This window comes from Rhinoderma darwinii, chromosome 13 (genome assembly GCF_050947455.1).
Source record: "Rhinoderma darwinii isolate aRhiDar2 chromosome 13, aRhiDar2.hap1, whole genome shotgun sequence".
In the NCBI taxonomy this organism is placed as follows: Eukaryota; Metazoa; Chordata; class Amphibia; order Anura; family Rhinodermatidae; genus Rhinoderma; species Rhinoderma darwinii.
Window position 1 is genome coordinate 12,057,172 of NC_134699.1, and position 15,475 is coordinate 12,072,646.

At 44.3% G+C, this 15,475-nt stretch overlaps 1 protein-coding gene across 5 annotated transcripts in view; it reads left to right on the forward strand.

The window, feature by feature from the left end:
- Positions 1–15,475, forward strand: part of SYCP2 (synaptonemal complex protein 2) — a 91,922-nt gene that overhangs the window by 7,935 nt on the left and 68,512 nt on the right. For 3 of the 5 annotated variants that reach the window (XM_075845527.1, XM_075845526.1, XM_075845525.1), the window contains exons 5-11: positions 151–255; positions 2,142–2,166; positions 2,244–2,329; positions 2,602–2,690; positions 3,023–3,057; positions 3,989–4,131; positions 4,221–4,273. In XM_075845527.1, the coding sequence (XP_075701642.1) occupies positions 151–255; positions 2,142–2,166; positions 2,244–2,329; positions 2,602–2,690; positions 3,023–3,057; positions 3,989–4,131; positions 4,221–4,273 (536 nt within the window). The remainder of the gene's footprint in view (positions 1–150; positions 256–2,141; positions 2,167–2,243; positions 2,330–2,601; positions 2,691–3,022; positions 3,058–3,988; positions 4,132–4,220; positions 4,274–15,475) is intronic. The other 2 variants (XM_075845528.1, XM_075845529.1) reach the window with 1 other exon arrangement.

Here is a 15,475-nt window from a genome sequence, read left to right on the forward strand (position 1 = left end):
GTGTTTTTATTGACTTATTAGCTGTCAGATATTCTTGCTCACAGTATGTCTAGTCAGTTACATCTACAACATGTGTCACACGTAAAATGTTTTCCCTCTCTAAAGAAGCCTTATGGTTCTGTAATGATCAAATCTCTTCTTGTTCTTCACATGGTAGCTTGGTATGAAAAGATTAGAGAAATTCTGATACGCGCTGGAAGTCTAAAGAATGAAGCTTTGATCACTTTGACTGAAGATTACTTTGATATTGTCATGGTAAGTCTACTAAAGGTGGTATCACACGGCCCGGCCTGGGCCGTGTAAACAAGCGCCGATCAATGAGACGGCTTGTTGATCGGCACTCGTTTTACTCCTTTCACAAGGAGCTAGTATAGGGCCGAGCGATCGCTACTACGATCGCTCGTCCCCATACATTTGTATCATGTCGGCAGCTGTTTACACAGAGAAATGTGCTACCGACAACAATAATAATTTCAGTATTTAAAACTATAGGATCAGCCGATGAACGGGCATTTGCTCGTTCATCGGCTGATCGTTGCCCTGTGTAAACGCTTGTTTGCCAGATAATTGGCCAGTGTAAAAGGGCCTTAACACTGCACCAATAGCATCTTAATCATTATCTTCATATGTTATTAATTTTCCTAGTAAGACCCCCGCACAAGAAATCTAAACTCTTGGGCCATATTTCTATCCAGGAATTAAACGCATAGAAACTGGTCATCAGACAGATTGATCGCTCATCTGACATTACTTCTGGTTAATAGCATTGCAAACATTTACCACCAATGCAATTCTATCATAAACTTCAAGTTAATATGGTTTTACATGTCCCTCCCTTAGCTCTAGATGCCGCCTCTGCCCATGGATCATAATCATCTAGGTGCAGAAATGTTTTGGTAAAGTCACAAAAGTAGATAGGGCTCGGGGTAGAACAGACCAAGCATCAAACACTCTACGTGATATGAACATATTAATTCCTGAGCTCATGACACCCATTTGAAATGTGTTTGTCACTCAGGATGTCTAATACGAACTAGTATGTGTGGTTTTAGAGAAGTCTGCACTTTTTTTGGAACGGGGGCTTTTTTATTTTTGTACATTTTTCATTTATTTTATTGTTTGTTTAATTTATTATTTTACAATTTATTTTTTTTATTTTACACTACTGTCCTGTTCACACAAGCAGAAAAAAATCTGCCTCATAATTCCTTCAGGAATCTTGAGGCAGATTTTAAACTGCCTGCACGTGTTTTTTCGCTGCTTTTTTCGATTGCTGCATCGAAGGGGTTAATGGCAGCGATCGGAGCTAGCTCCGGTTCCTGCCGTTACAGGTGGATGTCAGCTGTAACATACAGCTGACTTCCACCGCTGATGACGCCGGATCAGCTCCTGACCCGGCGCCATCTTGCCGGCGGCTACGGAAGCCGATCAGGCTCCGCCGCCGGGCAGATCTTGACCGGTTTCCGTGCTAGGCAGACTGGGAGGCCAGTATTAGGCCTCTGGTTGCCATTGCAGCCACCGGAACCCCGGCAATTTCATTGCTGGGGTTCCGATGAGCTGCAAACACCTTAAGTGCAGCGATCGCGTTTGAGCGCTGTACTTAAGGGGTTAATGGCGGGGATCGAAGCTAATTTCGGTCCCCGCCGTTAGTCGGATGTCAGCTGTCAGATACAGCTGAGATCCGACGATGATGGCACCGGCTCAGCTTCTGAGCCGGTGCCAAACATTTGGCGTATGGGTACGGCAAAATGCGGGAAGTCAATGCTTTCCATGGCGTACCCATACTGCAAATGTCGGGAAGGGATTAATGACTTCACAGGGATTCCCTAGTAACTACCCGACTGCAGAAGCAAAGCTTTTGCATTTGATAACACAGTGTTCAATATAAGCGCTGCGTTACGTGTTTTTTTAGTGATCGGGAACTGATTTTTTCAGTTCCCTGTCACAGTACAAGATTACTTTGGAGTGCGCAGTGCTATCCCACAGGCGTATAACATGGGGACAGAGGAAGGGGGTTAAACATCTAACAAGTTATACAACATAGCATGGAAAATCGGAAAGAAATAAATACCAAATCAACAAATGTCAGTCTTTTAAACAATTTCTTAAAATGTAATCTTTTCTTTGCATCTGTTTTACAGGCTGTGCATGACCACAATAGTGATGGTAAGCAGATGACTCATATATATGTAATCTTTGTTTTTATTTCTTTATTAAGTCTTTCACTTTAAATATTTATGCAGGTAAAATCCAGATACTTGAACATTTTATTTCAAAAGCTTGCCATTTAGTGGCAGACACATCAATCAGTACATTTATCAAGCAAGAGGTAATGGTTTAGTTTTCATATTTATCAATACCCTGAGCAGTGTGATCTTATTATGTACACATTATAATAACCATAATAGTGATGTGTTATTTGACTAATAAAAGATACTATGTGCAATCAGTCGAAAAAAATATTTTTACTCTTGCGAGGTTTTTTATGTTGCTAAAACCCTGTAGTAGTTTGCTACTGGGTGGTAACACAATAACATGTAGAATGTTTCCTATTCCTTCTGCGAAATAATGTTCTATTTCAGACTCTTGCTTTTCTCGTAGGCTGTGCGAAAGCTAAATTTAATGCTGGACACAATCCCTCGAGAGGCCAGGAAAAGACTGATCTTCACTAAAGAGATGATGGCCACTATGTAAGTTTAATGGAAAATATGTTTAGTGTTTTCTAGATGACATGTATTGTTTAGATGTTGGCTGGGCAAGTCATTTTGCAATCTATTTGTATGATTCGGGCACTAACCATTGTGGTTTAGCAAATTGCAAAGCAAATGTTTTTATTGATAAGTTACATGGAATTCTATAGAGACTACTCATTTCAATTTCCTAACCACTCATTTTATGGGTAGGTTTATAGCAGTCCTTTCAATTATGTTTCACCCTAGGATGGTACCGCTATTCTTACTTTAGTGATAACATGAAAATAAATCCTTCACACTGCTTTGTAAACACTTGTTATATTTTGCAGGTCAGCTATGGGTAAACGAATTTTAGATGCAGGAGGTAAGATTATTAGTTTCTCTTATATCTTCACATTATGTAATTTACAAGTGTACCTGCTTTATTTCAATAATTTTTATAAGCACTGATCCTATTAAAGGGTAACTAAACTTTCAGAAAACTTCTGACATGCCATAGTGACATATCAGAAGTTTTGATTGGTGGGGGTCTGAGCACTGAGACCCCCACCGATCACTAAAACGAAGTGGCAGAAGCGCTCGGGTGAGCGCTGAGCCGCTTTGTTTCTGATAAGCTTTTCTCGGACAGCCGATGTAACGGTGTAAGGGCCCTTAGACTTTCTATTGAGTCCCTACACCGTTACATTGGCTTTCCGAGAAAAGCCGATCAGAAGTCAAGCGGCTCAACCAAGCACTTCTGCCACTTAGTTTTAGCGATCGGTGGGAGTCTCAGTGCTCGGATTCCCACCGATCAAAATTTATGACATGTAACTATGACATGTCAAAAGTTTTCTGAAAGTTTAGTTACCTGAATGCATTAGCAAATTCTGATATTTGCATGATATGTAATAATCTTAGTATTGTGAAAAAGATAATGTGCATTGCTACAAAACTCGCTCTCTACAAGCTGCTCATATAGTAGACATTCGATTTATAGCAGATATTCTGTCAATTTTTCTGGGATACCCTGGCCATTAGCGGTCTATGAGGATTTGCAGACATTTGCCAAAATGCTGTCGCTGGGGATGTCGTAATACTTTTGTTTTTTGCCAGAAGTGCCTGGGAGCTGCTTATCCCCAAACTCTACGTTCACATTGGTTCGAGAGGAACTTACATGTACTTGAAGGAATCAGAGCAAATTGTTTAGCTTTACATCTAGTTTCTGCAGGTTTCTTGTGTGTGAGGGATAAATAAAGAGATGATTGCTACCATAATTATGTGGTAAAGCTCCGATGTATAAAATAAATTTTTTATAGATTATGATCTACAAGTGGCAATTACAGAAGCTTTGTGCAGAATGACATCAGAGGCTCAACGGGGGGAGCTGGCAAGTCACTGGTTTACAATGGAGTTCATCACTACTGCCTTCAAAGGAATAAAGGACTCTGAGTTTGAAACTGTATGTATGAATGCAGGATTAAAAGTAAAAACACGAATATTTGGTAATATGTACTATTTGCTACTTGTTTATAATTGCTGTTTATTCAGGATTGTAGAAAATTCCTTAATCTGGTGAATGGCATGCTGGGGGATAAACGAAGGTAACTGTTAGTGACATTATAATTTACATTTGCTATTCTGTATTATATCTAGGATGTAGCTTGTGGCATTGAAGACAGAGAATGTATTAGAATCAGGTCACACGGAAACCGCGTCAGAATCAGCGCCAAAAAACGTCCGAAATCGCTCCCCTGTGTATTCAATGGTAGGCAGAGGTGCTTTTTTCCCAGGCGATTTTTATCCTCTGACCTCCCATTAAATCAATGGGAAGCAGAAAAAAACAGTGGCGCTCGTTTCTGAGCCAAAAACGCAGCAGGAAAAAAAGCGTCTACACCAGGGGTCTCAAGCACGTGGCCTGCGGGACACAGAGCCGCTAGTATCGGCTCTGCTCCGAGACTCTGGAATTCCCTGACATCGCTGCCCACATATGAACAGCGATGTCTGGGGCTTCCCCAGAGCCGGAGTCCCGAGCAGAGCGCTGGTGTCGGCTCTGCTCCGGGACTCTGTGGAATTCCCTGACATCGCTGTCCACATATGAACAGCGATGTCTGGGGCTTCCCCAGAGCCGGAGTCCGGGGCAGAGCGCTAGTGCAGGCTCTGCTCCGGGACTCTGTGGAATTCCCTGACATCGCTGCCCATATATGGACAGTGTGTCAGGGTCTTGCCCAGAGCGGAGCAGAGCACTGGTGTCGGCTCTGCTCCTGGACTCTGTGGAATTCCCTGACATCGCTGTCCACATATGAACAGCGATGTCTGGGGATTCCCCAGAGCCGGAGTCCCGAGCAGAGCGCTGGTGTCGGCTCTGCTCCGGGACTCTGTGGAATTCCCTGACATCGCTGCCCATATATGTACAGTGTGTCAGGGTCTTGCCCAGAGCGGAGCAGAGCGCTGGTGTCGGCTCTGCTCCTGGACTCTGTGGAATTCCCTGATATCGCTGTCCACATATGAACAGCGATGTCTGGGGCTTCCCCAGAGCCGGAGTCCGGGGCAGAGCGCTAGTACAGGCTCTGCTCCGGGACTCTGTGGAATTCCCTGACATCGCTGCCCATATATGGACAGTGTGTCAGGGTCTTGCCCAGAGCGGAGTAGAGCACTGGTGTCGGCTCTGCTCCTGGACTCTGTGGAATTCCCTGACATCGCTGTCCACATATGAACAGCGATGTCTGGGGATTCCCCAGAGCCGGAGTCCCGAGCAGAGCGCTGGTGTCGGCTCTGCTCCGGGACTCTGTGGAATTCCCTGACATCGCTGCCCATATATGGACAGTGTGTCAGGGTCTTGCCCAGAGCGGAGCAGAGCGCTGGTGTCGGTTCTGCTCCTGGACTCTGTGGAATTCCCTGATATCGCTGTCCACATATGAACAGGGATGTCTGGGGCTTCCCCAGAGCCGGAGTCCCGAGCAGAGCGCTGGTGTCGGCTCTGCTCCGGGACTCTGTGGAATTCCCTGACATCGCTGCCCATATATGGAGAGTGTGTCAGGGTCTTGCCCAGAGTGGAGCAGAGCGCTGGTGTCGGCTCTACTCCTGGACTCTGTGGAATTCCCTGACATCGCTGTCCACATATGAACAGCGATGTCTGGGGCTTCCCCAGAGCCCGAGTCCCGGGCAGAGCGCTAGTATAGGCTCTGCTCCGGGACGCTGCGGAATTCCCTGACATATCTGCCCATATAGGGACAGTGTGTCAGGGTCTTCCCCAGAACGGAGTCCCGGGCAGAGCGCTATTATCGGCTCTGCTCCGGGACTCTGGGGAAGCCTCTGACATCGCTGTCCATACATCGACAATGATGTCAGGGGCTTCCCCAGAGCAGGAGTCCCAGTGATGTCAGGAGCACAGCTGGAGTCCCAGGAAGGGCCTACTCTTGCTCTGCCTGGGACTCCAGCTCTGGGCAAGCCCCTGACATCACTGGGGCAGCCCCTACAGAGGGCACTGGGGCAGCCCCTACAGAGGGCACTGGGGCAGCCCCTACAGAGGGCACTGGGGCAGCCCCTACAGAGGGCACTGGGGCAGCCCCTACAGAGGGCACTGGGGCAGCCCCTACAGAGGGCACTCGGGCAGCCTCTACAGAGGGCACTCGGGCAGCCTCTACAGAGGGCACTCGGGCAGCCTCTACAGAGGGCACTCGGGCAGCCTCTACAGAGGGCACTCGGGCAGCCTCTACAGAGGGCACTGTGGCAGCCTCTACAGAGGGCACTGTGGCAGCCTCTACAGAGGGCACTGTGGCAGCCTCTACAGAGGGCACTGTGGCGTTATCTACAAGTGGGTGTGTGACAGTATCTGAAGAGGACACTGGCATTATCTAGGGGTGTGTTGCATTATCTACAGAGGGCACTGTGGCCTTATCTACAGAGGGCACTGTGGCCTTATCTAGGGGTGTGTTGCATTATCCACAGAGGGCACTGCGGCAGCATCCACAGAGGGCACTGCGGCAGCATCCACAGAGGGCACTGCGGCAGCATCCACAGAGGGCACTGCGGCAGCATCCACAGTGGGCACTGCGGCACTATCTAAAAAGGGGCTGCCCAATCTTGACATGTGCGCTAAGTGAGTCGCCGGACTGCATTTGGCGACACTTAAACTGGAAAGCACGTGGAGAAATATCTCAAATTTTAAACCTAGCACTATTATTATAGTAATGTAGTATTATTATTCTAGTAATATAGTGTTATAGTAGTTCAAATAACTAATTGATTAACAATAATTTTGTATTGTATAAAATTTGAAAGTAATGCGGCCCGTCAACTTCCCATTTTTTCTATATGCGGCCCACTTGCCCAGCCGAGTTTGAGACCCCTGGTCTACACCATGCTGGCTGTTCTAAATCTGCCTCAAAACTCCTGAAGGATTTCTGAGGCAGATTTTTTTCTTCCTATAACTCTGTGTGAACTACTCCTTAGAAAAAGGCCTCATGCACACGACCGTGCTTTTGCGGATGGAATTAATACGCATTTTTGCAGATAAATTGTGTATCCATTCTTTTTTAAGGGGCCCCATATACACGACTGTGATTTACACGGATTGGTGCGGGGGCCGCAAAATCTCAGCACAAATCATTTTACTGTCCGGATTTGCAGATTCACCAATGCTAGTGAATTGTTGTTGATCCATGAGTCCTGATGACACACAAATGCACAACAAGAGTTTTTTGCGGTCCTATAAACCGCAACGGACTCGTGCTTTTTCGGACCGAAGAATCAATGCAGTGGTGTGCATGAGGCCTTAGACAGTGGAAGAGAGTAACCAGTACAGTATACGTTACTTTAAGGGCCTGTTCACATCACCGTTCGCTTGATATCAATGGTGACGGAAACGGAAGCTGTGCTTTCAGTTTGACTTTCCGTTGCGGGGTTCACCCAACGGAAACCTCCGATGGAACCCTGGAACAGAAAGCCAACGCTGATGTGAACAGGCCCTTTTCTCCCTGTGTCGGCAGCACATCTCCCTGTGTCGGCAGCACATCTCCCTGTGTCGGCAGCACATCTCCCTGTGTCGGCAGCACATCTCCCTGTGTCGGCAGCACATCTCCCTGTGTCGGCAGCACATTATAGAAATATATGGGGACAAACGATCGTAGTAATGATCACTCATATCATACTTAACCAGTCGATGCTCGTTGATCGGCAGTCTTTTTCACGGCCTGTATCAAGCCGTGTAATAGGACCTTTAGTTATTAACCCCTTCCCTCTTTAGCCACTTTTGACCTTCCTGACCGAGCCTCATTTTTCAAATCTGACATGTGTCACTTTATGTGGTAATAACTCCGGAATGCTTTCACCTATCCAAGCGATTCTGAGATTGTTTTCTCGTGACACATTGGACTTTATGTTACTGGCAAAATTTGCTCGATATGTTCAGTATTTAATTGTGAAAAACACCAAAATTTAGCGAAAAATTGCAAAAATTAGCATTTTTCTCAATTTAAATGTATCTGCTTGTAAGACAGGCAGTTATACCACCCAAAATTGTTTCTAATTAACATCACCCATATGTCTACTTTAGATTGGCATCGTTTTTTGAACATCCTTTTATTTTTCTATGACCTCACAAGGCTTAGAACTTTAGCAGCAATTTCTCACATTTCAAGAAAATGTCAAAAGGCCATTTTTACAGGGACCAGTTCAGTTGTGAAGTGGCTTTGAGGGCCTTATATATTAGAAACCCCCAAAAAGTCACCCCATTTTAAAAACTTCACCCCTCAAAGTATTCAAAACAGCATTTAGAAAATGTCTTAACCCTTTACACATGTCACAGGAATTAAAGCAAAGTAGAGGTGAAATTTACAAATTTCATATTTTTTTGCAGAAATAAATTTTTAGTACAATTTTTTTTATAACACAGAAGGTTTTACCAGAGAAATGCAACTCAATATTTGTTGCCCAGTTTCTGCAGTTTTAGGAAATATCCCACATGTGGCCGTAGCGTGCTACTGGACTGAAGCACCGGCCTCAGAAGCAAAGGAGCACCTGGTGGATTTTGGGGCCTTATTTTTGTTAGAATAAATTTTAGGCTCCATGTCAGGTTTGAAGGGCTCTTGCGGTGTCAAAACAGTCAAAATCCCCCAAAAGTGACCCCATCTGGGAAACTACACACCTCAAGGAAATTATCTAGGGGTACAGTGAGCATTTTGACCGCACAGCTTTTTTACAGAAATTATTAGAAGTAGGCCGTGAAAATTAAAATCAACATTTCTTCAAAGAAAATGTAGGTTTAGCGATTTTTTTTCTCATTTTCACAAAGACTAAAGGAGAAAAAGCACCGTAAAATTTGTAAAGCAATTTCTCCCGAGTAAAACAATACCCCACATGTGGTAATAACCGGTTGTTTGGAGACACGGCGAGGCTGAGAATGGAAAGAGCGCTATTTGGCTTTTGGAGCTCAAGTTTAGCAGGAATGGTTTGTGGAGGCCATGTCACATTTACAAAGCCCCGGAGGGGACAAAACAGTGGAAACCCCCCACAAGTGACCCCATTTCGGAAACTACGCCCATTGAGGAAATTATCTAGGGGTATAGTGAGCGTTTTGACCCAACAGGTTTTTTGCATAAATTATTGGAAAATAGGCCCTGAAAATGACAATCTAAATTTTTTCAAAGAAAATGTAGGTTTAGCTAATTTTTTCTCATTTCCACAAGGACTGAAGGAGAAAAAGCACCGTAAAATTTGTAAACCAATCTCTCCCGAGTAAAACAATGCCCCACATGTGGTAATAAACGGTTGTTTGGAGACACGGCAGGGCTGAGAAGGGAAAGAGCGCTATTTGGCTTTTGGAGCTCAAGTTTAGCAGGAATGGTTTGCGGAGGCCAGGTCACATTTACGAAGTCCCTGAGGAGACAAAACAGTGGAAACCCCCCACAAGTGACCCCATTTTGGAGACTACACCCATTGAGGAAATTATCTAGGGGTATAGTGAGCTCTTTGACACCACAGGTTTTTTGCAGAAATTATTGGAAGTAGGCCCTGAAAATAAAAATCAACATTTTTTCAAAGAAAATGTAGGTTTAGCTAATTTTTTCTCATTTCCACAAGGACTGAAGGAGAAAAAGCACCGTAAAATTTGTAAACCAATCTCTCCCGAGTAAAACAATGCCCCACATGTGGTAATAAACGGTTGTTTGGAGACACGGCAGGGCTGAGAAGGGAAAGAGCGCTATTTGGCTTTTGGAGCTCAAGTTTAGCAGGAATGGTTTGCGGAGGCCAGGTCACATTTACGAAGTCCCTGAGGAGACAAAACAGTGGAAACCCCCCACAAGTGACCCCATTTTGGAGACTACACCCATTGAGGAAATTATCTAGGGGTATAGTGAGCTCTTTGACACCACAGGTTTTTTGCAGAAATTATTGGAAGTAGGCCCTGAAAATAAAAATCAACATTTTTTCAAAGAAAATGTAGGTTTAGCTTATTTTTACTCATTTCCACAAGGACTGAAGGAGAAAAAGCACCACAAAATTTGTAAAGCAATTTCTCCCGAGTAAAACAATGCCCCACATGTGGTAATAAACGGCTGTTTGGAGACACGGCTTGGCTTAGAAGGGAAAGAGCGCTATTTGGGTTTTGGAGATCACATTGAGCAGGAATGGTTTGCGGAGGACATGTCACATTTGCAAAGCCCCTGAGGGGAAAAAACAATGAAAACGCCCAAAAAGTGACACCATTTAGGAAACTACACCTCTTGAGGAATTCATCTAGGGGCGTAGTGAGCATTTTTACCCCACAGATGTTTCATAGAATTTATTAGAATTGGGCAGTGAAAATAAAAACAATCCTTTTTCTTCAATAAGACGTAGCTTTAGCGCAAATTTTTTCATTTTCGCAACAAATAAAGGAAAAAAAGAACCCAACATTTGTAAAGCAATTTCTACCGAGTACGGCAATACCCCATATGTGGTCATAAACTGCTGTTTGGGCACACGGCAGGGCTCAGAAGGGAAGGACCGCCATTTGGAGTGCAGATGTTTCTGGATTGGTTTCTGGGCGCCTGTGGGCCCAAAACAGTGGAAACCCCCCAGAAGTGACCCCATTTTGGAAACTACACCCCTCAATGCTTTTACCTACGGGTGTAGTGAGCATGTTAACCCTGCAGGTGTTTTGTAGAAATTAGTGTGAACTCGATGTTGCAGAGTGAAAATGGGATTTTTTCCACAGATATGTGGACAATATGTGGTGCCCGGCTTGTGCCACCATAACGGGTTTCCTGGTTTTAGAAACACTGTACATGTGGCCCTAATCTCTTGCCTGGACAGTCGACCAGGCTCAGGAGTGAAAGCGTACCATGTCAAATTGAGGCCTAATTTGGCGATTTACAAAGTATTGGTTCACAACTGCAGAGGCTCAGATGTGAAATAATAAAAAGAAACCCTTGATAAGTGACCTCCACTATGGAAACTGCACCCCTCAAGGCATTTATTAAGGGGTGTAGTGAGCATTTTCACCCCACAGGTCTTTTCCATAAATGAATGCGCTGTGGATGGTGCAAATTAAAAATTTATATTTTTCCCTAGATATGCCATTCAGTGGCAAATATGTCGTGCCCAGCTTATGCCACTGGAGACACACACCCAAAAAATTGCTAAAAGGGTTCTCCCGGGTATGACGATGCCATATATGTGGAAGGAAACTGCTGTTTGGGCACGCTGTAGGGTTCAGATGGGAGGAAATGCCATTTGGCTTTTGGAGCGTGGATTTTGCTTGGTAGTAGTTTTGTTTGGAGTCTTACTGGTGTTTCCGTTTATAATGTAGGGCATATGTAAGCCGGGCGGAGTATATAAGGGGCATAGTCAGGTGGTATAATAACGGGGTAAAAAAAAACAATAAAATAATCCATAGATGTGTGTTACGCTGTGAAGCAATCCTTTCTGCACAGGCCGGTGTCGCACTGATAAATGGCGTCCTTTATTATCCCCCTTTTGGTCCACACTCCGCACCTTTGTAGTTTGGGGAATTTTGCTGGGAAAGTGTTGTCCTGGTATAATACGGGCACCGTCGCTTCCAGCGGATATGTTTGGGCCCTCCCCTTCCTGGTTCCCTAATTTTAGGTCCTTGAAAAATCGCCTCTTCAAACAGAAGAAATGTTCCCCTCGGGCACAACTGCATATTTTTTTATTTCCTGACTTATTGGAGCCATAACTAATTTTATTTTTCATAGACGTAGCGGTATGAGGGCTGGTTTGTTGCGGGACGAGCTGTAGTTATTATTGGTACCATTTTGGGGTACATGCAACTTTTTGATCACCTTTTATCCTATTTTTTGGGATGCCAGGTAAACAAAAAAACGCAATTCTGGCACAGCTTTTTTCGTTTTTTTTTTATACAGCGTTCACCATGCGTTATAAATTACATGTTAACTTTATTCTGCGGGTCAGTACGATTCCGGCGATACCTAATTTATAGGACTTTTTTATGTTTTCCAACTTTTTGCACAATAAAATTACTTTTGTAAAAAGAATGTATTTTTTCTGTCGCCAAGTTGTGAGAACCATAACTTTTTATTTTTTTTGTCGACGGAGGTGTATGAGGGCTTGTTTTTTGCGGGACGAGCTATAGTTTTTATAGGTACCATTTTTGGATACGTGCGACTTTTTGATCACTTTTTATTCTAATATTTGTAGGGCAAAGTGACCAAAAAACAGAAACTCTGGTAACGTTTTTTACGGTTTTTTTTACGCTGTTCAATGCGTGCAATAAATAATATAATATTTTGATACCTCCGGTCGTTACGGTCGTGGCGATACCAAATACATATGGTTTATTGTTATTTTTCAATAATAAAGGACTTGATAAGAGTAAAAGGGGGATTGTGTTTTATTTGATTACTTGAAACTTTTACTGTTTTCAAACTTTTAAACTTTTATTTTGTGCACTTTTTTTTACACTTTTTTATACTTTTTTTACACTTTTTCTCAAGTCCCACTAGGGGACTTGAAGGTCCAACGGTCAGATTTTTTTTTTCTAATACATTGCACTACCTATGTAGTGCAATGTATTAGATCTGTCAGTCATTCACTGACAGCAAGCCGATTAGGCTTCCGTAATGGCAGAGCAGGAGACCATTGTGTCTCCTGTTGCCATAACAGCAGTCGCCAGTCCCGATTGCCTGTCAGGGCTGGCGATCTGCTAGTAACCGCTACGATGCAGCAATCGCTTTCGATTGCTGCATCGAAGGGGTTAATGGCAGGGATCGGAGCTAGCTCCAGTTCCTGCCGTTACAGGTGGATGTCAGCTGTACAGTACAGCTGACTTCCACCGCTGATGACGCCGGATCAGCTCCTGACCCGGCGCCATCTTGCCGACAGCTACGGAAGCCGATCAGGCTCCGCCGCCGGGCGGATCTTGACCGGCTTCGGTGCTAGGCAGACCGGGAGGCCAGTATTAGGCCTCCGGTTGCCATTGCAGCCACCGGAACCCCGGCAATTTCATTACTGGGGTTCCGATGAGCTGCAAACACCTTAAGTGCAGCGATCGCGTTTGAGCGCTGCACTTAAGGGGTTAATGGCGGGGATCGAAGCTAATTTCGGTCCCCGCCGTTACAGCCGGATGTCAGCTGTAAGATACAGCTGAGATCCGGTGATGATGGGACCGGCTCAGCTTCTGAGCCGGTCCCAAACATTTGGCGTACATGTACGGCAAGATGCGGGAAGTCAGTACTTTCCATGACGTACATGTACGGCAAATGTCGGGAAGGGGTTAATAAGTAGATTGGTATCATTGATTGTGATTATTTTGCTGATTGTGAACAATTGTCAAATGTTTGTTACCCAACTAATAAAAATTGGTTGTGTAGACACTTCTTTAACCCCTTCCCCCTGCTTGCATTCTGGGCCCTAATGACCAAGCCATTTTTTCCGTTTTCCATCGTCACATTCGAAGAGCTATAACTTTTTTATTTTTGCGTCAACATAGCTGTATAAGGGCTTGTTTTTTGCGGGACGACTTGTAGTTTTTATTGTTACCATTTTGGAGTAGATGCGACTTTTTGATCACTTTTTATCACTTTTTTTTAAGTCAGGATTCACAGAAAGCAGCAATTTTTCCATTGTTTTTTATTTTATTTTTTACGGTGTTCACTGTGCGGGTTAAATAATGTAATATCTTTATAGTCGGGGTCATTACGGACGCGGCGATACCAAATATGTGTAACTTTTTTCCTTTTTCCTTTATTTTGTTTTTTCTAATAGTAAAGAATTTTGTGGGGAAAAAGTGGGTTTTTCATTTGTTTCTCTTTTTTTTTTTTAACTTTATTCAACTTTTTTTTTTTTACTTGTCCTACTAGGGGACTTTAATATGCGATCATCAGATCGCTTTTATAATACACTTCAATACTTTTGTATTGCAGTGTATTACTGCCATTCCATTTAAAACGGACAGGCATCTGCTAGGCCTCCGGCATGACCTAGCAGGCTTTCACTACAGGCAGACCTGGGGGCCTTTATTAGGCCCCCCGGCTGCCATAGAAGACACAGACACTCGGCGATCTTCTCGCCGGGTGTCGGTGGGAGAGAGAGGGAGCTCCCTCCCTCTCTCCAAAACCACTCAGATGCGGTGCACGCTATTTAGCACCGCATCTGAAGGGTTAAACGAGCGAGATCGATACTAATATCGATCTCACACGTTCTCGTAGGAACGCTCCCAGCCCTCAACTACCTCTGGCAGCTGAGAGCAGGGAGATTTATCGGCTCCCTGCTCTGTTTATTTATCCTGATGCAGCGCCGTGAAACGGCTATTGCATCAGAATAAAGCCCACTAATGACCGCCGTGAAAAGGCTTATTGGCGGTCATTAAGGGGTTAAAACCTTGATAACTCTCACATTGGAAGACTGCTTATTTTTATGCCATAGACTGAACTTGACACTTTTTTTCAAGCAGTGATCGACACGTTACAGCCCTTCTAATCACACACATTTTAACCATGTCAGATCTAATTTCAAGTACAAAGGCAGCAATTATCTTTAATTGAAAACCATTCCTTTTGAAATCATACATTCAGCTTTTATCACCTAGACACATTTGGAATTTCATAAAGGGCATATGGACATAATAGAAGGGGGTCCCTCCTCCATAAGACAGAGTTGAGAGACGTTGAATATTACTTTTTTTGCTGTGCTACTTGCAGGGGAAATTTATAAAGGGCCTCAAATTCCCCCGTCCAAAACAGCTGATCGCCAAAGGTTTCAGGAGCCATACCTGCGGCAATCAGATGATCGCCGGGCTGGCTTCATTACTAAGTTACATGGCTAAAATGTCACGGGGGTTGTCATGGTAAGACATCCTCTTTAAAGTGCAGCTAAACGTTTGACAAACTTCTGACATGTCATAGTGACATGTCAGAAGTTTGGATTGGTGGGGGTCCGAGCACTGAGACCCCCACCAATCACTAGAACGAAGCAGCTGAAGCGCTCGAGTGAGCGGTCAGCCGCTTCGTGTCTGTTCGACTTTTTGCGGAAAGCCGATGTATCGGAGTGTGGGCTCATAGACTTTCTATTGAGTCCGTACACCGATACATTTATTTCCGGATAAAGCCGAACAGACACGAAGCAGCTCAGCGCTCACACGAGCGCTTCAGCTGCTTCGTTCTAGTGATTAGTGGGGGTCTCAGTGCTCGAGCTGAGACATGTCAGAAGTTTGTCAAATGTTTAGCTGCACTTTAAATTACTCACATAATTGTAGGATGATACCCATCTACATCCCTACATGTAGCAATAATAGTTACTATTGTTATCTAAAACCATAAAAAGATCAATGATAAAAGAGAATA